The 13,032-nt window shown below is 39.8% G+C and overlaps 1 protein-coding gene across 1 annotated transcript in view; it reads right to left on the bottom strand.

Moving 5' to 3' along the window:
• LOC122526379 overlaps positions 1–13,032 on the bottom strand; it is a 35,207-nt gene that overhangs the window by 11,926 nt on the left and 10,249 nt on the right. The window contains exons 5-6 of the mRNA XM_043649758.1: positions 6,485–6,608; positions 3,131–3,220 (exon numbers count right to left, since the gene is read on the bottom strand). Coding sequence (XP_043505693.1) covers positions 3,131–3,220; positions 6,485–6,608 — 214 coding nt within the window. The remainder of the gene's footprint in view (positions 1–3,130; positions 3,221–6,484; positions 6,609–13,032) is intronic.

The following is a 13,032-nucleotide window of genomic DNA, read 5'->3' as shown; positions in this document are numbered from 1 at the left end:
CTGCTCATCGATATATTGACAAACATCGTTACGAGTAACGGCGAGCTTGAGTGGAAGCCCGCCAGAACCCCGATAGTGGTTCTTTTTTTGAACCTAAACCGAGCAACTCTATAGACGATAGATAGAAAAAGAAAGACGGCCCCTTTCTACGAGTTTTCGCGCGATTTTGCCCCTTTTTTCTTTGTCTCTTTGTCTCTTATATCCAACTATTTCGCCCGCGGCGAATTTTACCCAAAGTTCAATTTTTACGATTCGCGAATAACGCTACGAGACGTATCTTTCCGAACGAGTGTCATCATTTACTACTTCTTTGCTTTTTCTCGAATCGAAACGAATGCTAAAAATAAGAAAATTCTTCCAACTCTCCATTCGCTAGTCGCAAAAAAGCGATCAATTTTATTGGAAACGACCAACTGCGAAAAGGGAACGCTTATCTCGAACGATTTCGGTGCGAAATCTTTTCATTTTCTTGCCACTCGCGGTTCTGTCATAAGAAACTCTTCCGTTTTGCGTAACAACGTAACAAAGGTTTTATCTTTAATACCACACACGCGTAATATATAATCTGTTTCGATCAAAAATATCTAAATTTATTGACGGTTATGACGACACATTTTTTCCTCCGACAAGATTAATCGACCATGAAAGATGGTCGAAAGATTTCGATCAACGTGTACGACCAATTTTCTATATTTCGGCGTTATCGTTTCGTAATATACTATATTTGTTTTTCGAAAGTTTTCCTGGTGCGTGAGATAAAATACATAAGTGAACGGAAAGGAATAAAGAAAAATAGAAAAACAGAAATACACACTCCACGATGCGTTTCGCATGCTTTGAGAAATAAAATGAATGATCTAACTAACGTAAATACTATCCCCATTCATTCGCCGAAAAAGGAAAATAAAATCATCAACGTTTGTCAACGTCGGTGCAATCGATTAGAGCAAAAACTAAATCGCGAAAGACATTTTTCTTTTAACGTAAAGACGATTTAACCGATTACACATCATTGGCGTTTACTATCGGCCGTTAATGATGACAGATCATAATTGAAAAGCACACAGTCTGATGCGAAATAAAAGAAGACGAAAAGGAGAAGAGGTTGATAGAAGGGTTGGGGGGGGAGAGGGGAGAGGAGACGACTACGGACAAGATAAGTCATTTAAATAACAGTGTCGCAGCCATAGCTCGGTTGTATGTATATCCGCAGGTACCCTCTCGCATCATTCTAACGCAATATCATCATGGTCATAAGCCTCGAACAAAGAAAACAAAAGGAATCTCTCGCTTGCGATTTAATCAGCAAAGCCCACCCCTCTTATGCTATCGCCGCGCCACTGCGTGCACGTGCGATGGTGGTATGCTGCGAAAGTGAATAATGTGTGCGCTTGTAAGAGGAAAATGTATGCTTAATATAAGAGAGATAGACAAATAGAAAAGAGAGAGAGAGAGAAAGAGAGAAAGAGAGAGAGAGAGAGAGAGAGAGCAAGGAGATTAGCGGACGAGGACGAAACATAAGAAACTCGAGAAATTTTCCTCCTCGGTCGATTGTATCGAATTAATAACAACCAATCGAGTGAATTCCAGAATGGCGATAGCAGTTGTGTCAAAAACGAGAATGTGGAAGTGTGAACGATGCGTTTGGAGATTGAATAAGAAAAAGGTGGAAGAAAAAATTGTGACGAATAGAAGAAATTTGTCGTGTTAAATAGAAGATAACGTAACTCGACGAAAAATACAGGCGTGAATGTGAAGTATAACACATGGAATTATTTATAGGAAAGAGATAACATACCGGAATAACGTGCTTTTCGTTAGACAAGGAAAATTCTCTCTATACGCAACACTCAGTGTCCCCGCTTCGAAGGCTTCCACCAACGTTTCTTTCATTTTAGCTATCGAGCGCTAAAATCTCTCGGCAAACCTGATTATTGGCGCATTCGATGCTCCCCTCTTTATCCCTCGAGGTCCAATAGAGGAAGAACTTTTTCTTTTACGGACAAAACACGAGGAAAGTCCTTGGGTGAAGCTTACGCGCTTGCTTTTCAAGTACTTTGAGGAAATATGAATGGAAGGGCATCGAAAGGTTAAAACGTCTCACCTTTTGCCATTGATTTACAAACGATCGACGCATTCCTTTTTTTTTTCTCTCTAAAAATATCCAAATGAAAGATAACGAAAAAGCGGAATTCCGAGAAAGAGGTGCCGCCCCCGTGCTCTCGTGATAATGCAATGCAATTTCTGTGTTTTTTTTTTCTTTTTCTTTTTCTTTTTTCTGTATGTACTTTTTTTTTTGGTCACGAAATGACGAGGACCGATCGATTAGACGAGAAGAGAAAACATTTGAGAATATCTTTTTTATCGTGGCTAAATCCATCGCATAGGATCGAAAAGAGGTTTTCTTCGCGTGACTTTACACTTTACCTGCCGTGAAACACGCGCAAATCGACCCAAAAAAGATCGAACGAATTAGCTTAACGAAGAAAATAGCAAAAAAAAAAAAAAGAAACGCGAGTCTCTCCGAAAAGCTTAGAACAAAGCATTCGAGTCAATTAAGTTCAAAGCCATTTTCTTAATTACCTCGAAATGACAAATCTCGGGTCTATTATCTAAAAGTAATAATTCGTCGAATCGATCGATCCTCGTCGTTCACGAGCTTCCTCCTATTGCATCGTCTTAAAGACGACGGCGCAAAGAGAAAGAGAGGATAAAAGAAAGAGAAACGAAAACCGACATGTAAAGACTATGGTGCAGTGGCTGACGAGCAAGAAGAGGGTTATTATCGCTAATTACGTTCAAACAACGCGCGGATACTTTCGTCAATCGTGAAATCGCGTCTCCACGAAATATTCTCTCTCTTGTTTTTTTCTTTTTTTTTTTGGATGAATTTTGCTCTTTTCTCTTCAGCGTTCGCATTTCTCGATAAAAGAGGATGATAAATATAATATAAATACGATCGACGCGAGTTCACGAAAAAAACGAAGCATCCGACGAACGATGAAAGAAAAACGTGAGGTGCTTTTAATAGCGCACGCGGCGTTCCTGCGATTCAACGGGGAATCCCAAAAACCAAAAATTCAGAAGAGATCCTATGGATCAAGATCAATGCGGATTTTGACGAGGGTACCTGAGCCACACATGGGCCGAGCTGCTCGCAACTGCATTGCTGTTTCGCTCGTTAGCAGGGCTTTCCATCCAGTTCGTCGATCGCACCTTCCTGATTGGTCAGATATTGATCAGAAACGGTACGACCCGATCTTTCTCATCCGTTCAACGATCGTGTTTGTTTTCTATCTCTTTTCAATTATTTTCTTTTCCGCGACTCTACGTGTGCGTATGTGTATGTATATGTTGGTAGGTTTTCGCGTTTAAACGATTGCCAAAAGTGTTTTAGCTGACTTTTTCTCGCGAGGTTTGGATTAAAGTTCGAATAAAGGATGCAAATGCATTTTTAGAAATACAGATCGGTCGATCTGGTCGCATTAACGAGACGAAACGACGAGTCGAAACGTTCCAACTATCTCGCGATATTATCTTTAAAATCTTCTTATCTCTAGCTTTATCTTGACTATAGGTACACATCTTGTATACTTTCGCGCTCTTGTCTCTTTTCTTACATATGCATGTATGTATATCGGAAGGAAAGGCGGTCGAGACGAGGCTCGTCGCGAGGACGGTCAGTAGTTTCGTGACAAAAGACCTTATCTGACACACGTATAGAGATGAACAAGAGAGAGAGAAAGAGCTCCCTTAGAATTTTCTGATTTACCGAGCTGTGATTTATGTTTAAAGCTGTCGGAATAAGACCTTTTTTCTTGTCGCGGCACTCAGAAATAGCCATGAAAATAAAGCGTTCCCGTGTCGACGTAATGTTATGCAGCTCGATAAATCTGACTTATATTTATGAATCCATCGAGATTTCTTCAAAATACCGGCTCGCCGTCCGATGAACGTCATAAATCTTTTCCACGTGTATCTAGGAAAATATTGATTCTATAGGAATACATCGGCTTCGGATAGATCATCATCAACTACGTTTCATTTTCAGTCCAAATCCGATCTTCTTTTTATATCGCGAAGGAACATGTTCGACCAATATGAAAATTATATTATACGCCCGACGAGGGTCAAAGGGCACGGTCTTTAAATATAATTTAAGAGGTATGTTCTATTTACACGTTGGCCTAAAAACAAAGTCAATGAAAAGTAAACCGGGCGAAGAAAGGGAGGAGCGCTCGATGAAAATCCATTAAACGCAGGCTGCTCGTCGGCTTGTAATGGAGAAACCGGAAGTGTACGTGAAATGAAAGTACACGCGGTTGGAAGAAAAAGACAGGGGGGTTAGGAGGAAGGAACGAGGAAAAGGGGAAAAAGGGAGAAAGACAAAAGTGGAAAAGGAAAAACGAAAAGAGGAAGAGAAAGAGAAAGAGAAAGAAAACGAGGGTGAAGTTGAAAAGAAAGGGAAGGGGAAAGGAATGCGAGGTGGAGGTAGAGAGGGGTGAATTGAGCGATGCAGCCTGCACCTAGGTTTATTATAAACGGCCTCCTTTTTTCCCTCATTTCGCAACACGGTCAAGTGGAGCATCGCGTGATACAAAATAATTTGCACCGTTGCTTTAAAAGGAACTCGCGTAGACTATGCGCACGATTTAAATATAAGGGAATCGAGAAAAATCGTTCGCGATAAAAGGACAGTTTTCGCGTCAACGCGTTCGGCTAATCGGCCCGTGCTTTAAACGGTTTCGTGTTCCGTTTTATCCCGTTCCCTTCCCACCCCTCCCCTCCCAGCCCATCGACCTAGCCCACGATCGATGCTCCGATATTTATTCCCGTTACTGTTCAGTTTACCACCTCCCTCCGGATTTTTTGTTTAACGTCAATCTGTCACGTTGTCCTAAGAAAGAAAATTTTGTCCATTTTTATCACGAAATTATCGGAAACATGCTCGATTGTAACTGAGAAGCGAGAGGGTCGATAACATATCGATCGTCGTGTCGATGACCGGCTAGTAGGTAAAAGGTAAAAGTCGTACTTCCTCGAAAGTATAACTTTTTCGAGCCTAACGTTGAGTTCTTAACTTTTTATTCCAGGAAAACGGCAGTCGTTTTTATTTCCAATAAGACAAATTTTGAATAACTGTTTAGAGCTGCCATATACTAATTCGATCGCAATCTAAGCATTTATGAAAATCCTTTATTTTAACCTGCTGCCTTCGAAGCGATTACGCAAAAGTTATTAACGATCGATAACGGAAGGGAAAACGATGAGTTAGCACATTTCGCCAGTTATACGCGGTTGTTCATGAATAATGCATCTACAACGCGCCCATGTATACGATCTAACGCTAAAACGCGTATACTAGCCTCGAATAAACGCATGAAAAGCCTGTCGCCGTGCTGGCTGTGTATCATCGCGCGGATGTCTGCTTGAGAAAAAATGAAGTAATCATTAAAAGAATAAGAGAAAACCTACTTGAGAAACATAGTTTTCTCTTTCTTTCTTTTTTTATCGCACGTGCTTTGAAATCGCTTCAACAGATTTGAAGGCTTCCCTTCCCGTTACGTCTACTGCCAGAATCAAAAGTTTAACCGAGAAAGCTTGCCGGTTCATTCATTCCTTATTTCTCGGGATTCTCTCTTTCTCTGTCTCGCTTGCAAGGTTCGGTCGTTGTCGGCCAGGTTCCAAAGTACCAAACGTCGAAATAATTCTCGAAGCACGTAGCTAGCTACGCGGCATGCGGATGCTAGGTACATCGGCTTGAAATCTACGAACCACCGTCAGGCGTCGAGCCAAAAGCTCGACAAGTTTCTAGACGTACTCAATTAAAAGTTCGTCCCCGTGCAAGAGGAGTCCGTGTTTTCTCCTTCCTCCGATGGCTTTCGCACGATCGACTACTACGAACCTCTAACGCATGTTTTCCCCCATCTTTTAAACGAATCAAATGGCTAGTATTTTCATCATAGCTTCGATTATAGAAATCTTCGAAGCTTATAACCGTCTTCGATCTCCCAGCCAATTTCGTATGATCCTTAGAATTTACGAGCTTTACTCTCCAAACTTGGATAGATCTACTCCATTTGATTTTTTATTATCTTTACGCTCTTTCGATTTCAGTAAATCCCCGTGTCTGACGGTCGTGAAATTAAACTGATATACATATATATATGTAAAAACCGAGACTCGTTTTCCAAAGTCTCGTTGAACACTTTTGGCAACCATATTTGCAAAGGGTCGTTTGTCACGCGCAAATGAATAAATGAAATCGTTCGAGTTTTTATTTATCATTATTATCATTTTGTTACGTTTATGAGTGTAATCGCGTACGTGTATCTCGCGATAAAAAAGAAACTATAAAATTATACAATTATAAAAGCACGCTCTTATGTGATTAGGTATAATGAGATAGTTTTTTTCTTTTATTTTCTTTTTTTTTTCTTTTTCTTTTTCTTTTTTATAGAGCAACGATAAACACTCGACTCACCGAAAGGTCGCTCCAATCGACAGTCTATTAGAAGAGAGTGACCGGTCGGCTTTTTTGTGCCAACGATTTCGGCACCCCTCATTTCGAGCTCGGAATCCAAGGCGACCCACTGTCCAGAGCCCTCCTGAAAAATGAACGTATAAAGTGATAGAAATTCAAGATTCGATTAACAACGATTACTAAATAACGAATAAACTTATCGCCATTATATAAAAGCTAGAAAGCGTTACTAAATTTATCTTAAAATAAACTAGATTAAAGTGACTCCAATGGGAATTTGACCAAAAATATATGATCCAATTCGTGCCAGATATATTTAAAGATATATATTTTAATCCTGAAATCTAGCTTTAAAACTTATTATTTAAAATTAAAGAGATTACAGTAGATCGCAATGCAGAGTGGCGAATAACCGTACTGTTTGCTTTACGTCGAGTATAATTCATCGAGCCGATCAAATACAATAGAGAACGTCTTGTTGATTTACGATACTGTTGACCTTTCATACATATGTAGATATTTAGAGTACTAGAGTACCTAATTTTGTTCGTCATCATTTTTCGACCATCGTGTGTTCGCCGAGTTAATTCGTATACGACAAAGGAGTAAATAATTGGATGCGGAGGAGTAAACGGAGGAGTAGTTATTCGGAACGCACCGTAATTCATTCGACGAAAATTCCTCTTATTGCATTAGCATCGGAGGTCAGCGCGTTACCTACTGTCGTCCGACGCGATCTTTTCCTTCCGAAAAAATGATCGAGTTTGGATGAGTTGTTACTATATTACTAGTAACTTCGAGCGATAATTCATGTAAAACTATGAAAAAGAAAAATTATCTCGTGCGATGTAGAACTCAACCATGCAGGCATAGCTTTTCATTCGAAAAGTGTAAAAAGTAAGGAATAATCGAACAAGCGTAAAAACCCGTTAATACGTCATTAAGTTTATTCGCAATTAAAGTGATACTATTTTATTTACGGTATTAACAAAGTCGCACCTTCAAACGAACTCGACCCGTATTTCCGTCTGTCGAGAGATCACGTATGAGAAATCGTAGAAGGGGCGTCAGGGTCGCTAAATTATAATTCCACGATGTGGTATAAAGTGTCAAAGATAGATGTCCTTGAAAGAACTCGAAGCGAGGAACTCGAGATCAGGTTGATCGAGGCTTTTCCTTCGTTTTAAGGAGCCTGCTTGCACCTGTTGTACCCTGTACTAAAGCCCCCCCTGGCGTCTAGAGAAAATATTTTCTCTCTTTTCACTATTTCCGACGGACGTAACACGCGATCGTACGTCGACGAGGGCACTCGACGTCTTAATGAATTCCTTTCAATTATTTCTGCCCCACTAATCCGATTCCATCACGAAAATAGACCACGACGTGCTCGTTAGAGAGACGGCGAATCGTAAAAACTGAAAACAACCTCGTAAACGTTAAAAGCTTAAATAGGAGTTAAGCCGCGAATAACGATAATTAGGATAAATCAAAGGATTTTCTTCTGAAAAGGAATTTCCTTAATTTTAGTCGGTGCGGTATCGCATCGTAACATCCTCGATGGTTTCCAACGATCGATAAGATGGAAAGAAGAAAATAACGAGCTTGGAGATACACGGAGATCAAGATTTTAACTACATCCTCGCTATCGAAGATCGTCCAATTTCGTATTGAACCACTGTGCCAAGAAGAGACGGCAATAGGATTATATATATTTACTTCGACAAAGGGGTTTTGCGCACGATGATGCAAACGACCGAATTGAAAATTAGAAGAAATTATTTACACGATTAACAATCGAATAGACCGCTGAAAAACTTCATTGCTTCTTCCTAGGATAACTCACGTTCGTTTTTTCCTTCTAATAAACGATAAATTATCCGTAATAGTTTCGATTAATCGCAATTGGAAAGAACCACGTTTCTGATCGATCGATTACTTTTCCAAACTATCAATTTCAAGTTTTTCTTATCACACGCGCAACGCTAATTAAAGAGGACTCGCAATATTCGATCGAGGATGTTCGTCGATCCGCTCGAGTTGGAATTAATTCTAGCCTATTACAAGCTAGGTGAATTGAGTTAGCGATATAGGTGTGACGTGTGGTCTCCCCCATCTGATTTCAATCCGTCTCCATGCAACCGAGCCCAATTATCGTCTCCATCATACAAGAGAGAGAGAGAGATAGAGAGAGAGAGAGAAAGAGAAAGAGAGAGATATATAGAAAAGTCTAAGCGAATCGATGAAAGAACGAAAGAATAGGAAAGAGAACAAGAGAAAACAAGAATTTCAACTACCCTCTCGTTTGATATGCATCGTAAGAAAATAAACGAAACGAAAGTCATTTGCATTTCTATCTCGTACATCGAAATATACCATTTTTCTATGAATCTTGATTTTTTCTTTTTTTACTAATCAACAAATTCATTTTATATTTTCAACCTACTTTGCGTCAGAGTATATGTATTCTGTTTTATATATATATAACAAATTCGGGTGTTTATTTGATATAATTCGATATATATATAACAAATTCGAGTATATATTTTCGTTGAAAATAACGTAAAGAATTGAAAGGTAAAAATTGTGCCGATCGATAGACATTTTAGCGTGAGAAACGTTAAACGTCGATAATATCCGACCGAGTCACGAGACGACACAATTATTAACATCTCTATAAATCCCAGCCTTTCATTCTGTCGCACGCGCGTTTCGACCCCTTTTCAAGATTTTTTCCAACAACTTCCTCGTAGGCAGCGCGTGCTGGCTCGGCTTTCTCACGCCATCTCATAAAATTGTACGAGGACAAAAAAAGAAATACGAGATAGACGAAAACTTGCAGAGAAAGAGAAAGAGAGAGAGAGCAAACAAGAGAGCGAAGAAAAGAGAGAGCGAAGAAAAGAGAGAGAAAAGGAAAAGCTGAATACTCGCGAATGAGGCAAGACGCCCCCGCAATTAAACATCCGACAACACAATGATTCTTCGTCATACTCTTCGCAAATAATTACGAATATCTCGTGGATTTGTCACGCGAAAAGGACGAGTGCTATGGCGATTATTTCCTTCTATGACGAGAGAGAATATAATTATAAGAAGAAGAAGGTCGTCATAAAAGCAGCCTATCTTCCCCCTTTCCTCTCTCTCTCTCTCTCTCGCTCTCGATGAAACAAAATATCGTGGTCGTTCATCAATTTCTTAGAACAACGAATAGACTCTTCTCTTATAAAAATCATAGCATTGCAAGCTTTTCTAAAAGGGGATAACGATTACGTACGAGAGAATTCGCGATATCAAAAGAACGAAGCACCTAATGACGCACTTGCAGATTATTCATGGAAGAAATAATACTTACACCCGTTTTCTCATTTTTCTTCATCTATTCGCAACGTTAGGGAAGGCAAACGAACAACGATTTACTTCGGAGAAGTCGCTAGAAAAGGGGAAGATAAATAATAGAACGGAAATGGTAGAGTAGGATCGATCGAAGAGTGCAATCCTGACGGGACCTTTTTTATAGTCTCCGTGATGCGCGACTAGAATAGTAGTCAGCAGAATCGTCAGCAGAACGGAGAGAGAACTTTTCGTCTAGCGTTAGAAATGATTTTTCGATCGAACCTGCCACCGAAGCTATCACCAAAACTACTACCTCGAAGATCGTCAACGGGAACAAAAATAAATCGATATTCGTGAAACATTACGCAATGGTCCTTTTTTCTTCTTCTTCTTCTTCTTTCTTTCAACTTCCAAAATTAAAGAGCTTTTCCTCGCTAAATCTCGATTCCTGTCTGATTAACGACGAGAGAATGGGTAGGCAAAATCTTTGGCCGAGCAAAAGAAAGGACGGCAGCCATTGAAAGACCACTCTCGAGAGCGAGCTTTAAGTCGGTAATGAAAATGCAAATTTAGGTAGGTAAGTCTTCTCGACGGTGTTAAAACGGCGAGAAGAAGGTCGATCTCTTCCGTACGTGACGCTCTCTCTCTCTCTTTCTCTTTCTCGCTTTTTCTCTCTCTCGAGACGTTTCTTATTTTTAAGAGAAAAAAGTCGACGAAAATAATATAATAATAATAAAAAGTTATATCGTCGATCGACACATATTATACTTTCGATAACAAAACTACCGAATTATTAACGAATATTAAATGCAACTTTGCTAATATTATCGTGACCGAGTTTGTTTAGAAAAGAAAATTCGTTCCAAGTATATATAATAAAGTAGGATTTACAAAAAAAAATCGTGGTTCTTTGAAAAAGTCGACAAAATGAAAAGTCAAGAAAAGAAAAAAAAAATAGATCGAGAAGTATGTATAGAATTAAAGCGCAGAGGAAGCAGGATTTTCATTTTGGTTAGAAAGACGTTCTTCCGAAATCAAGGATATTCATATCGTTGTTACGGCGAATTCAATTCAAATTCGTACGATTGCGGCAAACGTCGTAGGAGGGAACGTAGGGAAAATTGTTGACATTTTAGGGAGGGCGGAGGGGGTGGAAGAGGGAATTGCTAAAATCTACGGCAAGGCGTGTTACTATTAGGGATGACTGTTTCTTTCGGTGTATCTCTCGACACACGTAAATTCCGAAAGAGAGGAATACACTGGCGTACGTTGTCGGTGCTGTTAGTTCACGGTGATACCCCAGCGTTATTCCCCACTCGAGTTACTTGACATATCACAGTCAGCGTATTTCTAATGTGAATCGAACCACTCGCGTAGATCTCTCGCGGTTGGCTTTGTGAATATTTTAAGCCAGACCTGACCCAGATTGTTCTCGCAACAGGAAAAGCGACCTGATCTCGTTCCCATTTTCCTTTCTTTGATTTTTCTTTTTTTTTTGTTTTTTTTTTTTTTGCACCTACTCCGCCACACCCATTTCATCAAGATTACTATAACTTTATCCATTATATTTTTGGACTTTATTTAATTTCTCAGCGCACGAAAGCTAGCTAGCTCCCTCCTGGGTAACTTGGCTTCCTCTATTCCATGTATGTATTTCTTTTCTTTTTTTATTTCTATCTCTTTGTCTCATTCTCTCCGCTTATACGTCCCAATGTTGGTGCGCGCTATTGGTCGATCGATCCGTCTGGAAGCGTGAAAGAATGGCTTGCCTCGTGATTCATCGTTCTACTCTTCCTTCCTTCCTCTCTCTCTTGGGCACTCTTCTACCAATCCTTCGCATCGCATAGTTTCAAGCGCAAATGCGAAGAAAAACAAAAGCAAGCGATGCATGCTCGTGAAAAAGTTATTTGTCGGAAGAATGCTAGAAAGGGATGTTACGTTGTTGTCTAGGAAAAACTAGGATAGTGGTGGTGGTTGATGGTTGGTGGTGGTAGTCATTTGGAACGATAGACGGAAGAAATGCGATATCGTCCAAGTCCTCTATCAAGGTCGTTGCCACAAGATCGGGTGACCGTTCGCGTGTGCGCACGCAAAATAATAGCATCGTAAAAGCACGTCGACTACGTCCGCGTCGCCTTGGCTTCTTCCCCGACGACCGTTTCATTGAGCGTTCCGAGTTGGCCGCGTGCCAGCTGACGTCACGAGCAGAAAAGAGATCGGGGGATTGTTGCTAGTGATGGCGATGCAACCAACCTGAATATCGTGGACGAAGTTAAAACTATATAAGAGGATCCTACCGATAAATCCTTATATAGTTTTTAACTTTATTCCGAAATTGAAGTTTTATATCGAGCAAATTTAGGATCGTTGATGATGAATTGGAAATTTCAAAGCGTCGTTGCTCGTCAATTTGTCTCGTCGGAAAATTTCTTCGATATTTGCTTAAACTCGTTCAGAAAAGAATTATAGAAGTAATCTTACTTTAATGAAGCAAACCTTCTTACCTATACTTAATGACTATGATTTTTTTTTTTCCAACGGATGGAAAGGAAAGATTAGAATGAATTCATTGCGAGGAATTTTCGGACACGTTAAACGAGAACGGAACGGAACGGCTGCAGGAGGGGACGAATGTTCGTGTGTGTAGAAAAAGAAGGTTAGCCCCTCGGACGTGACTGAATTTCACCCCTACGAAGAAAGACCACCCTCTTATTTAATTTCTACGACCCTTCGTCAAAAGATAAGATGTACCTACTTGTTACAATTCGTGCAGAAAAAAACCGACTACTGTTCTTTTCTCTCTCTCCCTCTTTCTCACACCAAAACTTGTTTCTTATCCATATCCAATCGAACCAGACCGTTTATAAGGAATACGTTTATGACGATTTTTTGATATTCATCGACAAAGGTGCTCATAATTTGTCATCATTTTTAAACTCCTTTGCAAACTAACAGTCACTTTTATCGGTAGATTTTGCCGATGCAGCCGAATACATCTTCTTTCTACGTTCGAAAAAAAGAATATGCAAAAATACCTGCTTCAAAATCCTTTTTAGGAATTTATGGCAGTTTGTGATGGTTCGAGGACCTTTGGAATGATGAAAAAAGAGAGAGAGAGAGAGACAGAGAGACTTTGACCCTATCGTCCCATTTCTTTCTTCTTTGAAGAAGTCTCTTAGCAGTCCTAAATAAATATCCAGATATGTTTCTATTTTCGA

This window comes from Polistes fuscatus, unplaced genomic scaffold (assembly GCF_010416935.1).
Source record: "Polistes fuscatus isolate 324 unplaced genomic scaffold, CU_Pfus_HIC Scaffold11, whole genome shotgun sequence".
Lineage (NCBI taxonomy): Eukaryota > Metazoa > Arthropoda > Insecta > Hymenoptera > Vespidae > Polistes > Polistes fuscatus.
Note: the sequence above shows the minus strand (reverse complement) of the source record. Positions and strands in the feature narration are given on the sequence as shown.